The 14,736-nt window shown below is 36.2% G+C and overlaps 1 protein-coding gene across 3 annotated transcripts in view; it reads right to left on the bottom strand.

Annotated features, from left to right (window-relative positions):
- The window catches only part of LOC131158231 (uncharacterized), an 86,660-nt gene that overhangs the window by 63,313 nt on the left and 8,611 nt on the right, over positions 1-14,736 (bottom strand). For all 3 annotated transcript variants that reach the window (XM_058112954.1, XM_058112956.1, XM_058112955.1), the window contains exons 3-4: positions 3,873-3,989; positions 3,699-3,781 (exon numbers count right to left, since the gene is read on the bottom strand). In XM_058112954.1, coding sequence (XP_057968937.1) covers positions 3,699-3,781; positions 3,873-3,989 — 200 coding nt within the window. The remainder of the gene's footprint in view (positions 1-3,698; positions 3,782-3,872; positions 3,990-14,736) is intronic.

Genomic DNA, 14,736 nt, shown 5'->3' with positions numbered 1-14,736 from the left:
CCTTGGGGATTACTACAGAAGTGTTCTAAATACATTCTAAGTCTTCTGTACGCATAGGGTTAATATATAAACAATATTTGTAACCCTTAATTGTGGCTTTTGACGAATGATAGTGAAAATTAGCCACTTGCTCCCGTGGAAGTTGGCACATTGCCGAACCACGTAAATTATTGTGTCATGTGATTTTATTGCTTTGCTTTATTCTCTTTGTGATAGTTTCATATTGTTCATCGTTGGTTCCTGCATTGCACGTTCCAATTCAATTTGTGGTTTCTGCTGTGCATTGGCATTCAGTGCTTTGCACAACATTTTTTATACATTTCATGAGAATTAAATGACTAAATATATCTTTAACCACTAAAATATTGTTTAAAAAAAATCGGCTCAAATCGAATGGTTGGTCGAATCATGGTTTGCTTTCTGGGTCTGGTTGAATACCATATTTAATAACATACCAACTTGAAAAAAATTAGGAAAAGTCAATGAATTGTCTCAAACAATGATCAACCAATTAATTTAAATTTGAGTTTTCTTTATCCATTTAACATTTATATTTTACATGGAGGAACTAACATCCAATTTAATAATTTTAATTCATAAAGAATGAATTTTAAATTTTTTATTTATCTTTGTTTAACACTATGTTTAATAAGTTACTTGAATTTAAAAATATTTATCTAAGTTTTATTTGTTTTATGATATGCTTAGTCATTAAATTTTAATGAAAATTACATCTAACAAACATTTTTTATTACTAGTTATTTTTTATGATTTATTACTATTTTTTTTTTCATATATTTTTTTAAAAAAAAATTGAAATAATGATAGATTTTTTTGTTATGGTGATGTCAATTGATTGATTCAAAGCAATTGGAGTGGATAGACCAATTAATTTACGAATCAATTAGATCTTTGAGTCGCTTAATTTTCAAGACATAATATTGACCAATTTCTTCAATTAAATTTATTAAATGTGTGTCATTTTAAAATATCACTTTATTATGGCAAAAACTAACCTTTTTTTCCCATATATACTTAAAAGGCTCATTTTGTCAACAAAATTAAACCTCATTGGTAGTTTTTAAAAACACAAGGAGAGTTCCTGGACTTTTAGAAAACTCAGGGGGTGTTACTTGATTTTACCCTTTAAAGTTTTATTATATGTGCCTTCTCTTAGGATTTCTAGTTATTTTTTGGCTACTTTGATACTTTGATTAATGAGGAGTATTTTCATAATTTGGGATTATTTTAGAAACTAGTGTTTCTCATTTTCCAAAAAATATATAGGCCTGTGCATCTAATCAAGTAGCTTGGAATAAATTATTGAAGTGTGTAATCTATTGTCTCTCATTCTTTCTATCTTCTTCCCTCTTTTCTTCCTATTCTTCTTCCTCTTCCCCCTTCTCCTTTCTTTGTTGTCAAATGTAAGTTCAAAGCCTCAAAATAATAAACCCTGTACATAAAGGACAGAGATTTTATAGATTTTTAAAAAAATCATAAAGAAAACTCCAAATATCTGTTATTTGTAGATTCCTGTGGGAAGTACATAACCTAATTAAAAAAGCCAACTAACCAACAGCAAAAGGCTCGACTTCAAAAATCAGCAAGTGTATTTTGTTGCCTGCCATCTTGCAAGGGCTCTCTTAGAGCATAATAAAATTCTTCACTGCATAATTCCAATGCTGAAAAAATTTTAAGCCACAATCATTCTCTTTCCTTTAGGAAGGAGAATGAGTTCTACTCACTATCCCCCAACAAGAGTAACCTTAATGAACACCCATTTTTTTATTCAATTAATTTTTTGAAAAAAAAAAAAGGGCAGGCCTTGGATCAACAGTAAGGTTGCTCTTTTGTGACCAAATTGATCATGAGTTTGAGTCCAAGGAATAGCCTCTCCACATAAAAGTAGGGGTGAGGCTGCGTACACTGTGACGGCCTTCCACTACCCTCACAAAGCAGGAAGCCTTGTGGCATGGGGTTGCTTTTTAAAGAGAGAAAAAAAAAATCCAACAAGGAGGATGTGGCATCCTCTATATAAAAGTAAAAAATAAACAACAACAAAAAAAAAAAAAAAAATTTAAAACTCAACAAAACCATATGATCAATACATCAAAGCTCTCCAATCACTCTGAAAATCAAAGAGACCCCCTGAAAGAAACTGTTGAGGAACATGACAACGAGCTAAGAAAAGGTCACAAATCCCCAAATTATCCAGATTCACAAATCTCCCTGAAGATTCAGGCAGTACCCTCCAACCAGATACCCCCAAAGAATTGCAAAAAAAAAAAAAAAAAATCTCAGGACACCCTTTGGAACCTCAACCACACAAACTCAAAGAGCCCTTGTTCTACTAATTATTCATATATTTCAGCAACATAGTAATCAACAAAATGTTCAAAAAATTTCTGGTCCATTATCAAGCAAAAGTTAAAATTTGAGAGAGAGAGAGAGATGTTGTATTGTTCATGCTACAGTAGCAATATTGTACTATTTTTCTGTTTGGGATAAGCAAAGAACTATACTAAGCAAGAAAGAGATCTCGTATGAAAAAAGAGTTAAGGTATCGTCCACTAATAAGAAAAAGAACAGAAAAGAAAAAAAATTAAGAATAAAACAACTAATGAAGAATAGCTCTCCAATCCCTCCACAGATTGGTCAATGAAACCCCTCTAACGAAACCATTACCAGAAAAACCAGAGATGCCAAAAACACAATCCTATACCATATTTGGTGTATAGGAGTGACATAACCCTTAAAGATTCTAGTATGGCGCTCCAACCAAATATATCAAGTGGCATTTCCTTCAGCACTGATCTGCATTTCCTTTCCTTCAGAGCCTACAATTGCCATGGCAATAGGATGAAGCTCTGATAGTCCTACAGAGGAGAAGGATAAAGGTCTCACAAGTCATAACACAACCAGAAGACAGGGAAACTGCCATGAACACTTCCCCCAAGAAAAATGTTTTCAGAAACCAAATTTCAACTAACCTCATCCTTAGATCTGCACAAAATCCCCCCTCTAACTAAATGATCCCCCTCACTAATACCCATTCAAGATCACAAAAAATTCCTCCGTATCTTCTTTAAACGGCAGGCAACACACACTGGAATCTTAAATAAGGACTATGTACGAAATTTGCATCATTTTCCTTTGATATTTTTATATTATTCCATTACAAGAATTATTTTCAAAGTTTTATGACGATTTACTCTTCATGTATATGTAGAAGTCTTTGCTTCCCTTTCCGCCTTTTCAAATCAATTAAAAATTCTCATTCCCCTCCAAGAGTAATAATTCCCTTACTTCAAGCAAAATGAGAAAATGATTTTTTTTTATTACATGCATTGATTAGATTTTTTCTCCTAGGTGATTATTTTCAGATGGTTCTCAACTTCTTTATTATGCTCACGTGCTTTCCTTCAGTTCCAAATTTCAACTCAAACTTGATTGTACCAGATGTTTTTGTCCCTACAAACTCCATTTTCATTGTACAGATCCTCTTGTGCATCCATATAAAGAATAAATAACTAAAAATTTCTATAAAAAAAAAAAGGGTAAACCCCTCTTGTAATAGAACCATTAACATTACAAACGAAAGCAAAATGAAAACTCAAGCCATTGAAAACTCGCACACACACACAGAGACGCGCACTGAGAAAGAGAGACTAGTAACAATGAGTATTAAGAAAAAATACCTTAATTTTCCCATATATCCAGCTAAGCGACGACCAATAGAACGAATTCTTGTACTTTTGAAAAAAAGCAATGCATAAACACCCTTCAAGAAAAGGTTCACTTCTCAGTAAAAGTAGAGTAGCAACTTAAAATGCAACCAGAAAAAGTATGCAAACATTTCAGCTGCAAAGTACCGGATATTGTTGATGCCCAGCCAAAGCCAATTCGTGCATGTCATCAATTGCTTGAATGAACAGTTGAAACTCAGTGACCAATGACTGGTCATCCAACAGGACCGGAAACATCAAAACCTGTGATTGGATAAGCAGTACCAGGATCCAGTCACCACACATGAACAAACAACATAAGACAGCCATTAAGTGAATTTTAATCAACAGGAATGGAAAATTTATGGGAGTATAAATTTATGGGGAAAAAATGTTGGCAAAGAATTATACTTTTTATGCAAAGGAAATCAAGGGTAAAAATCTAAATTTACATCTAACAGTTTTAAAGAAACAACAACAACAACAAAACCAAGCCTTAGTCCCACTAGGTGGGGTCAGCTATATGAATCATTTTCCGCCAATTTATGCGATCATGGACCATTTCTTTTGATAGATTCATGGATATTAAATCCTTACTCACTATCTCCTCCTAAGTTATTTTAGGTCTACCCCTACCCCTTCTATTGGCCCCCACAGTAACTAAGTCACTCTTCCACGCAGGTGCACTATGTGGCCTATGTTGCAGGTGTCCATACCATCTAAGTCGTCCCTCCCTTATCTTATCTTTCATAAGAGCTACATCTAACTTACCACGAACATGTTCATTCCTTAATTTATGGTCTACCCCTACCCCTTCTATTGGCCCCCACAGTAACTAAGTCACTCTTCCCCGCAGGTGCACTATGTGGCCTATGTTGCAGGTGTCCATACCATCTAAGTCGTCCCTCCCTTATCTTATCTTTCATAGGAGCTACATCTAACTTACCACGAACGTGTTCATTCCTTAATTTATCTTTCAATGTTATATCACTCATCCATCTAAGCATTCTCATCTCGGCAACTTTTACTTTTTGGACATTATGTTTCTTCGTCACCCAACATTCCGATCCATATAGCATAGCTGGTTTTATAACTGTCCTATAAAACTTCCCTTTCAATTTTAAAGGTATTCTACGATCACAGAGCACACTTGAAGCACTTCTCCATTTTACCCAACTTGCTTTAACTCTATGCATTACATCATTTTCAATTTCTCCTTCAGCTTGCATAATAGATCTAAGGTATCGAAATCTACAAGTGCTATTTATTTCTTCATCATCAAGTTTAACTTTGTCTCCAATATTCCTCCTATCATTACTAAAATTACATTTCATATATTCTGTCTTATTTCTACTTATCCTAAAGGCTCTAGATTCCAAAACTTCTCTCCATAATTCTAACTCAGCCTCTACTCCATCCCTAATTTCGTCAATTAATACAATATCATCTACAAACAACATACACCATGGAACCTCTTTTTCAATACTCTTAGTCAATTGGTTCATCACTAAAGCAAAAAGATAAGGACTCAAAGCAGATCCTTGATGTACACCTATGGTGATTGGAAGTTCTTTAGTTTCTCCATCTATGTTCCTTACACTAGTCATTACTCCATCATACATATCCTTAATGACATCAGTATACCTACTACATACACCTTTTTTTTCGAAAACCCACCAACTTCCCTAGGTATCCTATCATATGCTTTCTCAAGGTCAATAAATACCATATACAAGTCCCTCTTCTTTTCCCTAAACTTTTCCATTAATCTTCTTAAAAGATAAATAGCTTCTGTGGTAGAAAGTAATAATAAATTAAGCATCATCACTCTTGAACCTAAGATTTATATTAAAGAAAGAAAAAGTCGAAGAAGTTGCATGTGTTGACTAATACAAATAGTACGTGTGCAGGCTGCAAAACTTATGTTTTCACAAAATTCAGAAGTTAAAACAGCTCAACCTAAAATGACTCATCTCATCCATGTGTGCAGAAACTTGAATTAGAAATTAACGTGTTATTCTAGGGGAGTGCTTTGGATATTCCCTGTAGTTTGTTGACTTTGACATGAAGAGATACTGAAACAAGATTAAAACATTCTACATTGTAAATTTTGAAAGAAGATTCTGAAATCCAAATTATGAAGATTTACAAGATATTCTCTATGATCATTTTGGTAAATCTTGTTAACAAGATTTTATCCTCATTAATGAAGATTTCCTGCAGCTAAAGACATACTAAAAATCCCACAAAAAAAGATAGACAGATCATATTTGAGACATTACAAATGGGCACAATGAGTTTCCAAAACCATGTGCTTGAGGAATTTGAATGTGTACTATTTGAATAAGTTTCAAATTAACGGTTGAGAGATTGCTTGCTAGAATATGATTCAAAATATGGGCTTTTGAAGATCAAAATATTTGGAACATAATTTTTTTTTATATAATAAAAGAAGGTATATTACATAGAGAAAGAGAAATTACAATGAAAGAGAACAAGAAGTCCACCCCATAAAAATAAAATAAAATAAATAAAAATTAATAATTAAACAAGGAAACCCCCTCTTCAATCCTTTTCCTTCATAATTCACCGAACGCTACAAGTTAGCCAACTCCCTTTGACCCTTTTTAGCTCTAATTTTACACCCATCAAGATGCACTTCATTTCCCCCAGGATCACAAAACTCTAAATCCAATTTATCCATGAGATCTTGAACTTCTAAATCCTTCCTTGAAATCACCTCCACTGGAGTTGGCAAAATACCATCCTTGTGCTGCATCTCACTAACCAAATCATCATTTTCAAATATAGAGACCCCTTCCAATCCTTCCAAAGGGGATGGATGTGCATGTGATAAATCCCCTAAAATGTCACTGAAATCAGAAACATATCCACATTGTTCACTAATTTCATCCAACAAACCCCTGCCACAATCAAATTCACTTAGACCATCACTTTCACTATTTGATAAATCCCCCCATTTCATTGCCTCTTTTCCTTTGCTAACCCCATCACAAGAATTTCCCATCTTATTCTTAGCATTTATGTCTTCCACAATACCTAAGTCTCCTTCTAAATTCCTTTTTAAATTCTTTGGCACAACCTCACTAGAGTGCTTTCTCTTATCATTGAACAATTTTTTTCATTTCCACACCCCTCTACGCAAACTTCCACAAGCATAAACCTTGGGACCCTTAGATCCCTTTGCCTTAATGTCAGAGGCATCAGATAAACCTTGTGTAAGGCAAAAAAAATTGTAATATAATTTGTGTATCAAACATATTTGTAAGATAATGTGCATTAAACATATTCAGTTGATACAAATGAAATTCCTTAATTATTTAAATATTTTTTATTATGCAAATAATGATATTTAGACATGAATGGTTAGATAAAAAAAATATTGTTGCAAGTATATTTTTTTCATATAATTTTAAAAGCCCTTGTAATAATCTTTTGGTTTCAATAAAAAAAAAATAAAACAAATTAAGAGAGAAATTTCACTTCGCTCTTAAATCTCTCACTTGAATTTTGAGGAAATTTCATTCTATAGTTTAAATTTCAACAGATTTCTATAAAATTTTGAAAATTCAAAAAATTTCACATGATTCTTTCAAATTTTGATAGAAATTATGTAAAAAGAAAATTTAACCATTTCGATTTCGAGGGTGATTGAAATAAAAAATTCCGACAAAAATTTTGACAATTTCATGGAAATTTAAGACCATGGTTGATAGGGCTGTGAATAGAGGTTTGGTTAAAGGTCTAGATGTGGAGACTAGGGAGCGAGGGAGTGTTGGTTTCTCACCATCAATTTGCTAACGACGCTATCTTCCTTTTTAGATGACCATAGGCTTTCTTTTTTGAATATTTGGGTCTTCTCCATATTTTTTAGAGGTTTTCTGGGCATAAGATTAACATGGCGAAAAGTAGGACTGCTGCTATTAATGTGCTTGATAAGTGTGTTCAAGAGCTCTCTTCAAAGACGAGGTGCACTGTGTTGGAATGGTCCTTGTCCTATTTAGAGGTCCCCTTAGGAGGTAATCCTAGATCTATTAGCTTTTGGGATCTAGTCGTCGAGAGGGTGGCTAAGCGTCTAGATAGGTGGAAGGGGGCTCTTTTTTTCTCTAGGGGGTAGAATTACTCCTAGTCAAGCTTGTCTTTGTAGTATCCCATTGTATTATCTTTCTAGTATCAAGATTCTAGCGGGATTTCTAGTACGATTAAGAAAATCATGAGGGATTTCTTGTGGTCAGGGGTTGGGGTTTTAGGCATCATTTGGTGAGCTGGGAGGTTGTGGAAGTCTAAACAGAAGGTTGGTTCATGTCTTGGAATTTGGTATCTAAAAACATTGTTCGCCCAGCTAAATGACTTTGGTGCTTTCCCCTAAAGGACTCTTCCCTCTGGTATACAATTGTAAAAGCAAGTTTGCGCAGGATGAGAATAGGTGGGATAACATTATGGGATCTAGTTGCTCTTCAAAAAGTTTGTAAAAAGCTCTCTCTCAAGTACATCCCTTTTTTCCCCACTCTAAGTCCTCTGATAGGGGTTATAACATTCATTTTGGAAAGATCTTTGATTGGGGAATGTTTTGTTGTCCATCTCTATACCTCGTCTCTTTTTGTTTTAGCTTGGGGCATAATAGTACCATTTTCTTCTTCTTTTTTTATTTTTTTCTTTTTTTTACTCATGTGGTCCTTTGCCTTCAAGGGATTTTTACTTTAGGAGACCCTTTAATGATAGAGGGATGAAACAATTATTCTCTATGTCAATTATGTTCAATAACTATCGCATTTCTTCGTAAGCAAATAATTGTTCTAGGTCCTTCGATCCCTTAGAGGTTTATACTTGACAATTCTATTTGGAAGGCCAAAGTTCCCCCAAAAACCAATGCTTTTATCTGGTTCATTGCACGTCTTAAATTTCCCTGAAATTGAAGAAATTCTCATCAAAACTTCTGCTCTCCATCACCCTCAAAAATGAAATGATAGTCAATTTTCATCTTACAAAATTTGCATCAAAATTTCAATGAATCACTCGAAATTCATTGAAATCTCAAAATTTTAGCAAAACTTGTCAAAATTTTAACTAAGAAATGTAATTTCCTTGCAATTCAAATGTTATAGTTAGACACAAAGTGAAATTTCAAACTTAATTTATCCAATATTTTGTTTACAAACAAAAAATTATAAGAAAAATACAATATTGTTCTTAAGTGTAGATTGTATAAAGGCATATTTGTACAATAAATTTAAAATTTATATTTTAGAGAAATAAAAAATATATATTATTAAAGAAGAAAGAATCAACATAAAAAAGGAGCATAAGGAATCCTCCTCAAAAAAGAAAATAACAAAAAATATCAGTCAAACACAGCCTTCCAATCATGCTGCAAATCCGAAAAGCACACCCCCCCCCCCCCCCCAAAAAAAACCCCTTAAAACACTGCAAAAGGCCAAAGCAAAGCCCAATACCGAATCCTATCTCCCAAAGTAAAGAGAAAGGACATCTTTTTCCTTGTAAAGATATGAGCATTTCTCTCCAACAGAATACCCTACAAAACAGCAAAAATCCCACACTTCCACAACTTCAAACCACCTACAATCATACCAAACCCCATAAATGAAGTAGCCAACAAATCCTCTACCGAAGAAGGACACACCCAACTCTCCTCAAACATACCAAAAAGCTTATACCAAACAGGCAAACACTACAAGAAAAGGAACAATGCAAAAAAAGATGAGAAACTTATTCTCAACTATCAAAACAAAAAGCGCACATATCCAGAGTTAATACTTAGAAAGTCTCCTACTCTACAACATATTGCTAGAGTTAACTCTATTAAGAACACCCAACCAATTAAAAGCTTTATCCTTCCAGGAACTTAAGTCTTTCCAAATACAAGCATAAAGATCAAACAGCACATTTATGTGAATCAAATGAATGAAAAAAACTTAGAAGAAAACTACGCCAAACAATGAAGAGGCCATAACTGAGAATCCTTCCTATTAGAAAGATAAAAACCCTCTAAGAAAACCCCAAGGCTGAGATTCATCCACCTCCTTATCATTAAGAGACCTATGAAAATGGAAATCTCAAGAAAAGTTTTCCCCCATTAATGATCAACGAAGAGGAGATAACCCCAATGTACAATAGTCAACAAAGATGAGAAAATAAATGAACAGAGCATAACCACCCAACCAAATATCTTCCCAAAGACGAATATGAGATCATTACCAAAGAGCAATTTCAGTAAATGGGACAAAAAGAGAGTAAATTTGTGAAATACACCTCCAAGGATTCTCAAAGGAACATCTTATCCCCATATTTGTGTCCTACCAATTCCCATGCATGCCAAATTTTCTTTTAATAATTTTGAGCAAAAGGGAATTTTTCCTCCGAAAGACACCATCATGACTATTTGCCCAAAAGGCAATGTTTTTAGAAAAAATTACGAAGACCCAGACCACCCTCTTCCTTAAGACCTACACACCACTTTCCAACTAACAAAACGATCTTTCTTCTCCCCAACTCCAGACCAAAGAACTCTTTCATGACTCAATTCTCATCCATCATTAAAATTCTGCCTTCGGCAAAAACGAACCTCAGCATCTTTGAACAAGTTAGGAGTGGGTAGAGTATCTTTAGGGTTCAAGGTAAAGGTGGTAATGTTTTAAAGGGGAGAGGCTTGGATAAAATCATGAAAGAAGGTAAAATACAATATTGTTTTTTTTTTTAATTAAAAAAAAAAAGCTATATTAGATAGAAAGATGGGAAGACACAATGAGTTGGGACAACGAGTCCACCAAATAAAACAAAAAATAAATAAATAAATAAACATAAAAGAAAAAACAAAAAACCGAAAGAAATAAAAAGCAAAAAATTAAAAAAAAAATAAAAGAAATCCCTTTTCAACCCCTTCCCATCATAATTTACCAAGCTCTTCAAATTCACTAATTCCCTTTGACGCTTAACTTTTGACTTATGTCACCATCCATATGCACTTAATTTCCTAGGAACCTCAATTTTAATGTCACCGTCAATTTTAAGTCCACTCTATCCAAAAGATTTTGAGCTTCTAACTCCTTCCTAGGAACCTCCTCCACAAGTGTAGGCAAAATTCCATCCCTTGGCTATGGATTCTTAACTAGCCCATCATTATCAAAAATAGAAACTTTCTCCAAATCCCCCAACGGGATGGATGAATATATGATAAATCCCCTATTTCTTCACAATTATCGAAAACATACCCATATTGTTCTAGGATTTCATCCAACAACAACCCCCCACTGCAGTCAAACTCACTAATATCATCACTTTCTGAATCTAAAAAGTCCCCTTTTTTCTTTCTTTGCTTTTCTTTACTTACCCCATTACTACACCCAAAGTCCTTAGCATGAGAGTCTTCCACTATGCTAAGCTCTCCTTTAGAATCCCTTCTTAATAGCTTTGCCGCTGACTCACCAGATTTTTCTCTCTTATCTGCAAAGACCTTCCTCATCTCAGCACCCATACAAGCCGCCTTCCGACAAGAATAAACCTTGTTTACCTCAAATCTGTTATTATTAAGACCAAAACCATCAGTTCCCCCCCCCCCCCCCTCTTCAAGGCATCTTCTGATTTTTTTTTATTCTTTTCCATACCACATTTTAATCCCTCTTCAAAACTTGTCACATTTTTAATCCCGCAATCTTATTTCAAATCAAATCTGTTAATATTCTGAGCTTGTTCCAAAACTTGATCAGTTTTGACTCATAACTTGGAAAGTAGTAGACTGGGAAAGAATTCGGCTATCAAAGGGAATAGGATCCTCCTTCCCAATACTCGTCTTCTGTGTTTTAGGATCAGTATTTTTGGCCTGCCCCTTCTTGGTTTCCAGCGAGGAAGTACCTGGATCACTCTTACACAAATAACAAGCCTGACTAACACCATGGCCCATCTGCGTAGAGCCCAAAGGCTGAGCTCCCTTTGACACCACATTAAAACCCAACTCTAACTTTCCTGAGCATTGGGCCTGTTTAAATAAATGAACCAATTTGTTCAAAAAAGACAAGCCTCCTTTTTCAAATATTTGGACCAGGTCCAAAATAAGAAATACGCCCCCCACCCCCCAAAGCCCTGTCCTATTCACAATCTCCTCCCTGAATGCAACCCTAGTTATATCTGAGAGAAGAGTAACTCCCACCAAAACCTTAGCTTCCCTCACATTCTGGTCAATTGGTTCCGGTCGCTCTATGATGGAACCTAACTTCAAAATCCCATGATCTTTCAGCTACATCGCACCTCCACACCAACAGCATTGTTCTTATCTCCCAACCATCATACCTAATTTCCAGAAACTACACCTTCATCTTTTTTGCCTTCCAGCACCACTTGACTCCACGACCTGGGATATGAAGAATACTCTGCAACAACACCACCAGAGTCCTTTTGAAATTCCTTAGAAATCTCGCAAAAATCGTTCGCAAAGTTTCTCCATCCATTGCCCTTTACACCTCCAGGAATGAACACTGCAAATTTCCTTCCTTTCAACCCCAACCCTAACTCCAAAAACTTTCCCACCTTTGTCCACCTAATTGACATCCAATATTGTGTGATACCCTTACGAATGCTCCGATAACCCCTTTCCATCCGACTAAAAACCAACAACCCATCAATGACCCAAAAAGTTGCCTCCTTAGACAACCTAACCCATTTGTTTCGAGCAACATTCTTTTCAAACACAAGCAAAGAAAAAATCTCCCCGATCTTGTCTAAACACAAATTGAAGGAAAATCCTTCAATCTAGATCGAATGATTCACCATAGCCTATAACATAAGACACCATAACTTCGTACACACGAGTGAGAAAGAGAATCATATCACGAGAGGAAAAGAGAGAGGAGGAGAAAAAGAGAGAGAACAAGACATTTCAGTCGGCAATTTTCCAACAACCCAGAGGCCTCTGGCGACTTCACCAAGCGACAATGGTAACTCTAAAGGAGCAGCGAGGGCCGCAGCTGGTAGCTGAGCAATGGCAGTATCCTAGCTGGTCTGTTAACAACAGCAGCTAGGGGGTCTCTTCTTCCTTACAACTCTTTGTAAAATCATAATTTGGGTACAATATTGTACTTCTAACTAACCTAGTTTACAAATGATATTGTCATGATTCATGAAACTAGTGGTGACTAGATGAGCAGAATCTCAGTTTGAATTATTGACAGAAGATTTTGACCATAGAGGTTTCTAAATAAGCACAAGATACACGTGTAGACACCCTAATTTTTACCAAGCCTTCCTGAAGAGACCCGGCGCAATAAAAGTTGACTTCAAATCCCGAAAATTAGAGGATCCTTTTTAAAAAAAAAAATCCAATTGAGTCCTTACAAAATTAAAATTCTTTTATTTGAGTCACAGTGTTTTTAAGTTGAATCCCAGTTATTTTCAAAAGTGCGTCCAATTTATTTTCCAAAAAAAATGAGTCCCAGTATTTTTAAGTTGAGTCCCGATATTTTCAAAATAAATCCTGGTTGTTTTTAAATCGAGTCTTTTAATTTTTAACTTGAGTCTTTCAATTTAAGCCCCTTAATTTTTAAATTGAGTCTTTCAAATTTTTGTATGGAGTCGTTTAATTTTAAAATTGAATTCTTTAACGGGTCCTTCTATTCCCGAGAATCAAGTTTTATGTTTACAAACCAGGACTTTCCTTTTAGGAGACAAAATTGGACAAACAAAAAATAAATATGCAAGAAATTCAAAATAAAAATAAAAAGGGAAAGGAAAAGTGTGCGCAGTAGCTGATTCCCTCCCAAACCCCATTAACAGAAAGCGTAGGAAAGGAATATCTTTCTGTTGGAATATTTCTGCTTCCCGCGGGCATTCTTGCGCCAATCTGCACCACCCAGACTCCCTATAAATAGGAAGTGTCAGCTCACGCGCAAGGGGGGGTCTCCATTCATTCCACTGTTCACGCATGGGGTCTTGACTTTTCTACTGTTCATCCATCATCCCCCATCTCTTCGCACCTCATCTCTCTCATCTCCATCGTTCCTGCCCTCCACCCTCTCAGTCTCACCGTAGCCACCAACTTCGGCATCCCCACGGTCTCTTCCAACCGCCATCATTTTCCTCCCTCTTAGCCAAGCTTTGCAAGCACCACCAGATCCTGACCCCATCTCCGGCCTCCACCACCACACACAGTAGCTGCGACTCCTCTGCAAGTACCACAGAGCCATCATCTCCACCATATCCACCGTCTCTCTCTCATCATACTCCCACAACCCCATCTCCATTTTTCCTGCTTTCCTTTCTCTCCCCCACGGTTCTCCCACAGACCGCAGAGTACACTGCTACAGTCATCACCCTCGGTATCTCACCCTCACAGACTCTCTCTCGGCATCTCCGATCTCCCCCTAACCACCTCTCTCTCTCCATTTTCTCTCGTTCTCACTCTCACGATCACCACTACACCCCGTCGCTATCAAACCATCACTGACGCACTATCGTTGCCGTACCCTCACACCGGTGTCACCACCAACGCACAACATCTCTTTCAGTCCCTCTTCTCTCCATTACCACCCTCGAGTCTCTCTCTTCATTCTCCAGCATCATCTCTCGTCTCTTTCGCAGGCACTCTCCCGACCACGAACTTTGGCATCATCACTCGTCTCTCTCGCGTCTCTCTCTGCTCCCGATTACTCCACCTTGGTCTTCAAGGGCTGTTCAAAGCAGGATCTCGCAGATCCAACTGGCGAACCAGCATCCACCTCCAACCTCCTTCACGAATCCCCTCACAGCTGCATGCATGCTCGACATGCCAAGTGAGCGCTTTCTAGCTTTCACCTCCTTTCTCTTCTTTGGTTGAAAAATATGGAATAGATCTTGAGTTGAAGACGATCACATGTTGCGTGATTCAGTGATTGTTTATATATTTCTCAATGCATCCTAACTGTTTGATAAATTGCTCAAGATAAGAGAAAGGATTGGGGCGTGCTGTATTATCTGTCTGTTTCAGGATCCTGCATATGTTTTT

This window comes from Malania oleifera, chromosome 6, assembly GCF_029873635.1.
Source record: "Malania oleifera isolate guangnan ecotype guangnan chromosome 6, ASM2987363v1, whole genome shotgun sequence".
NCBI lineage: Eukaryota > Viridiplantae > Streptophyta > Magnoliopsida > Santalales > Ximeniaceae > Malania > Malania oleifera.
The sequence above is the reverse complement of the archived record's forward strand: the minus strand, read 5'-3'. Positions and strand labels throughout refer to the sequence as shown.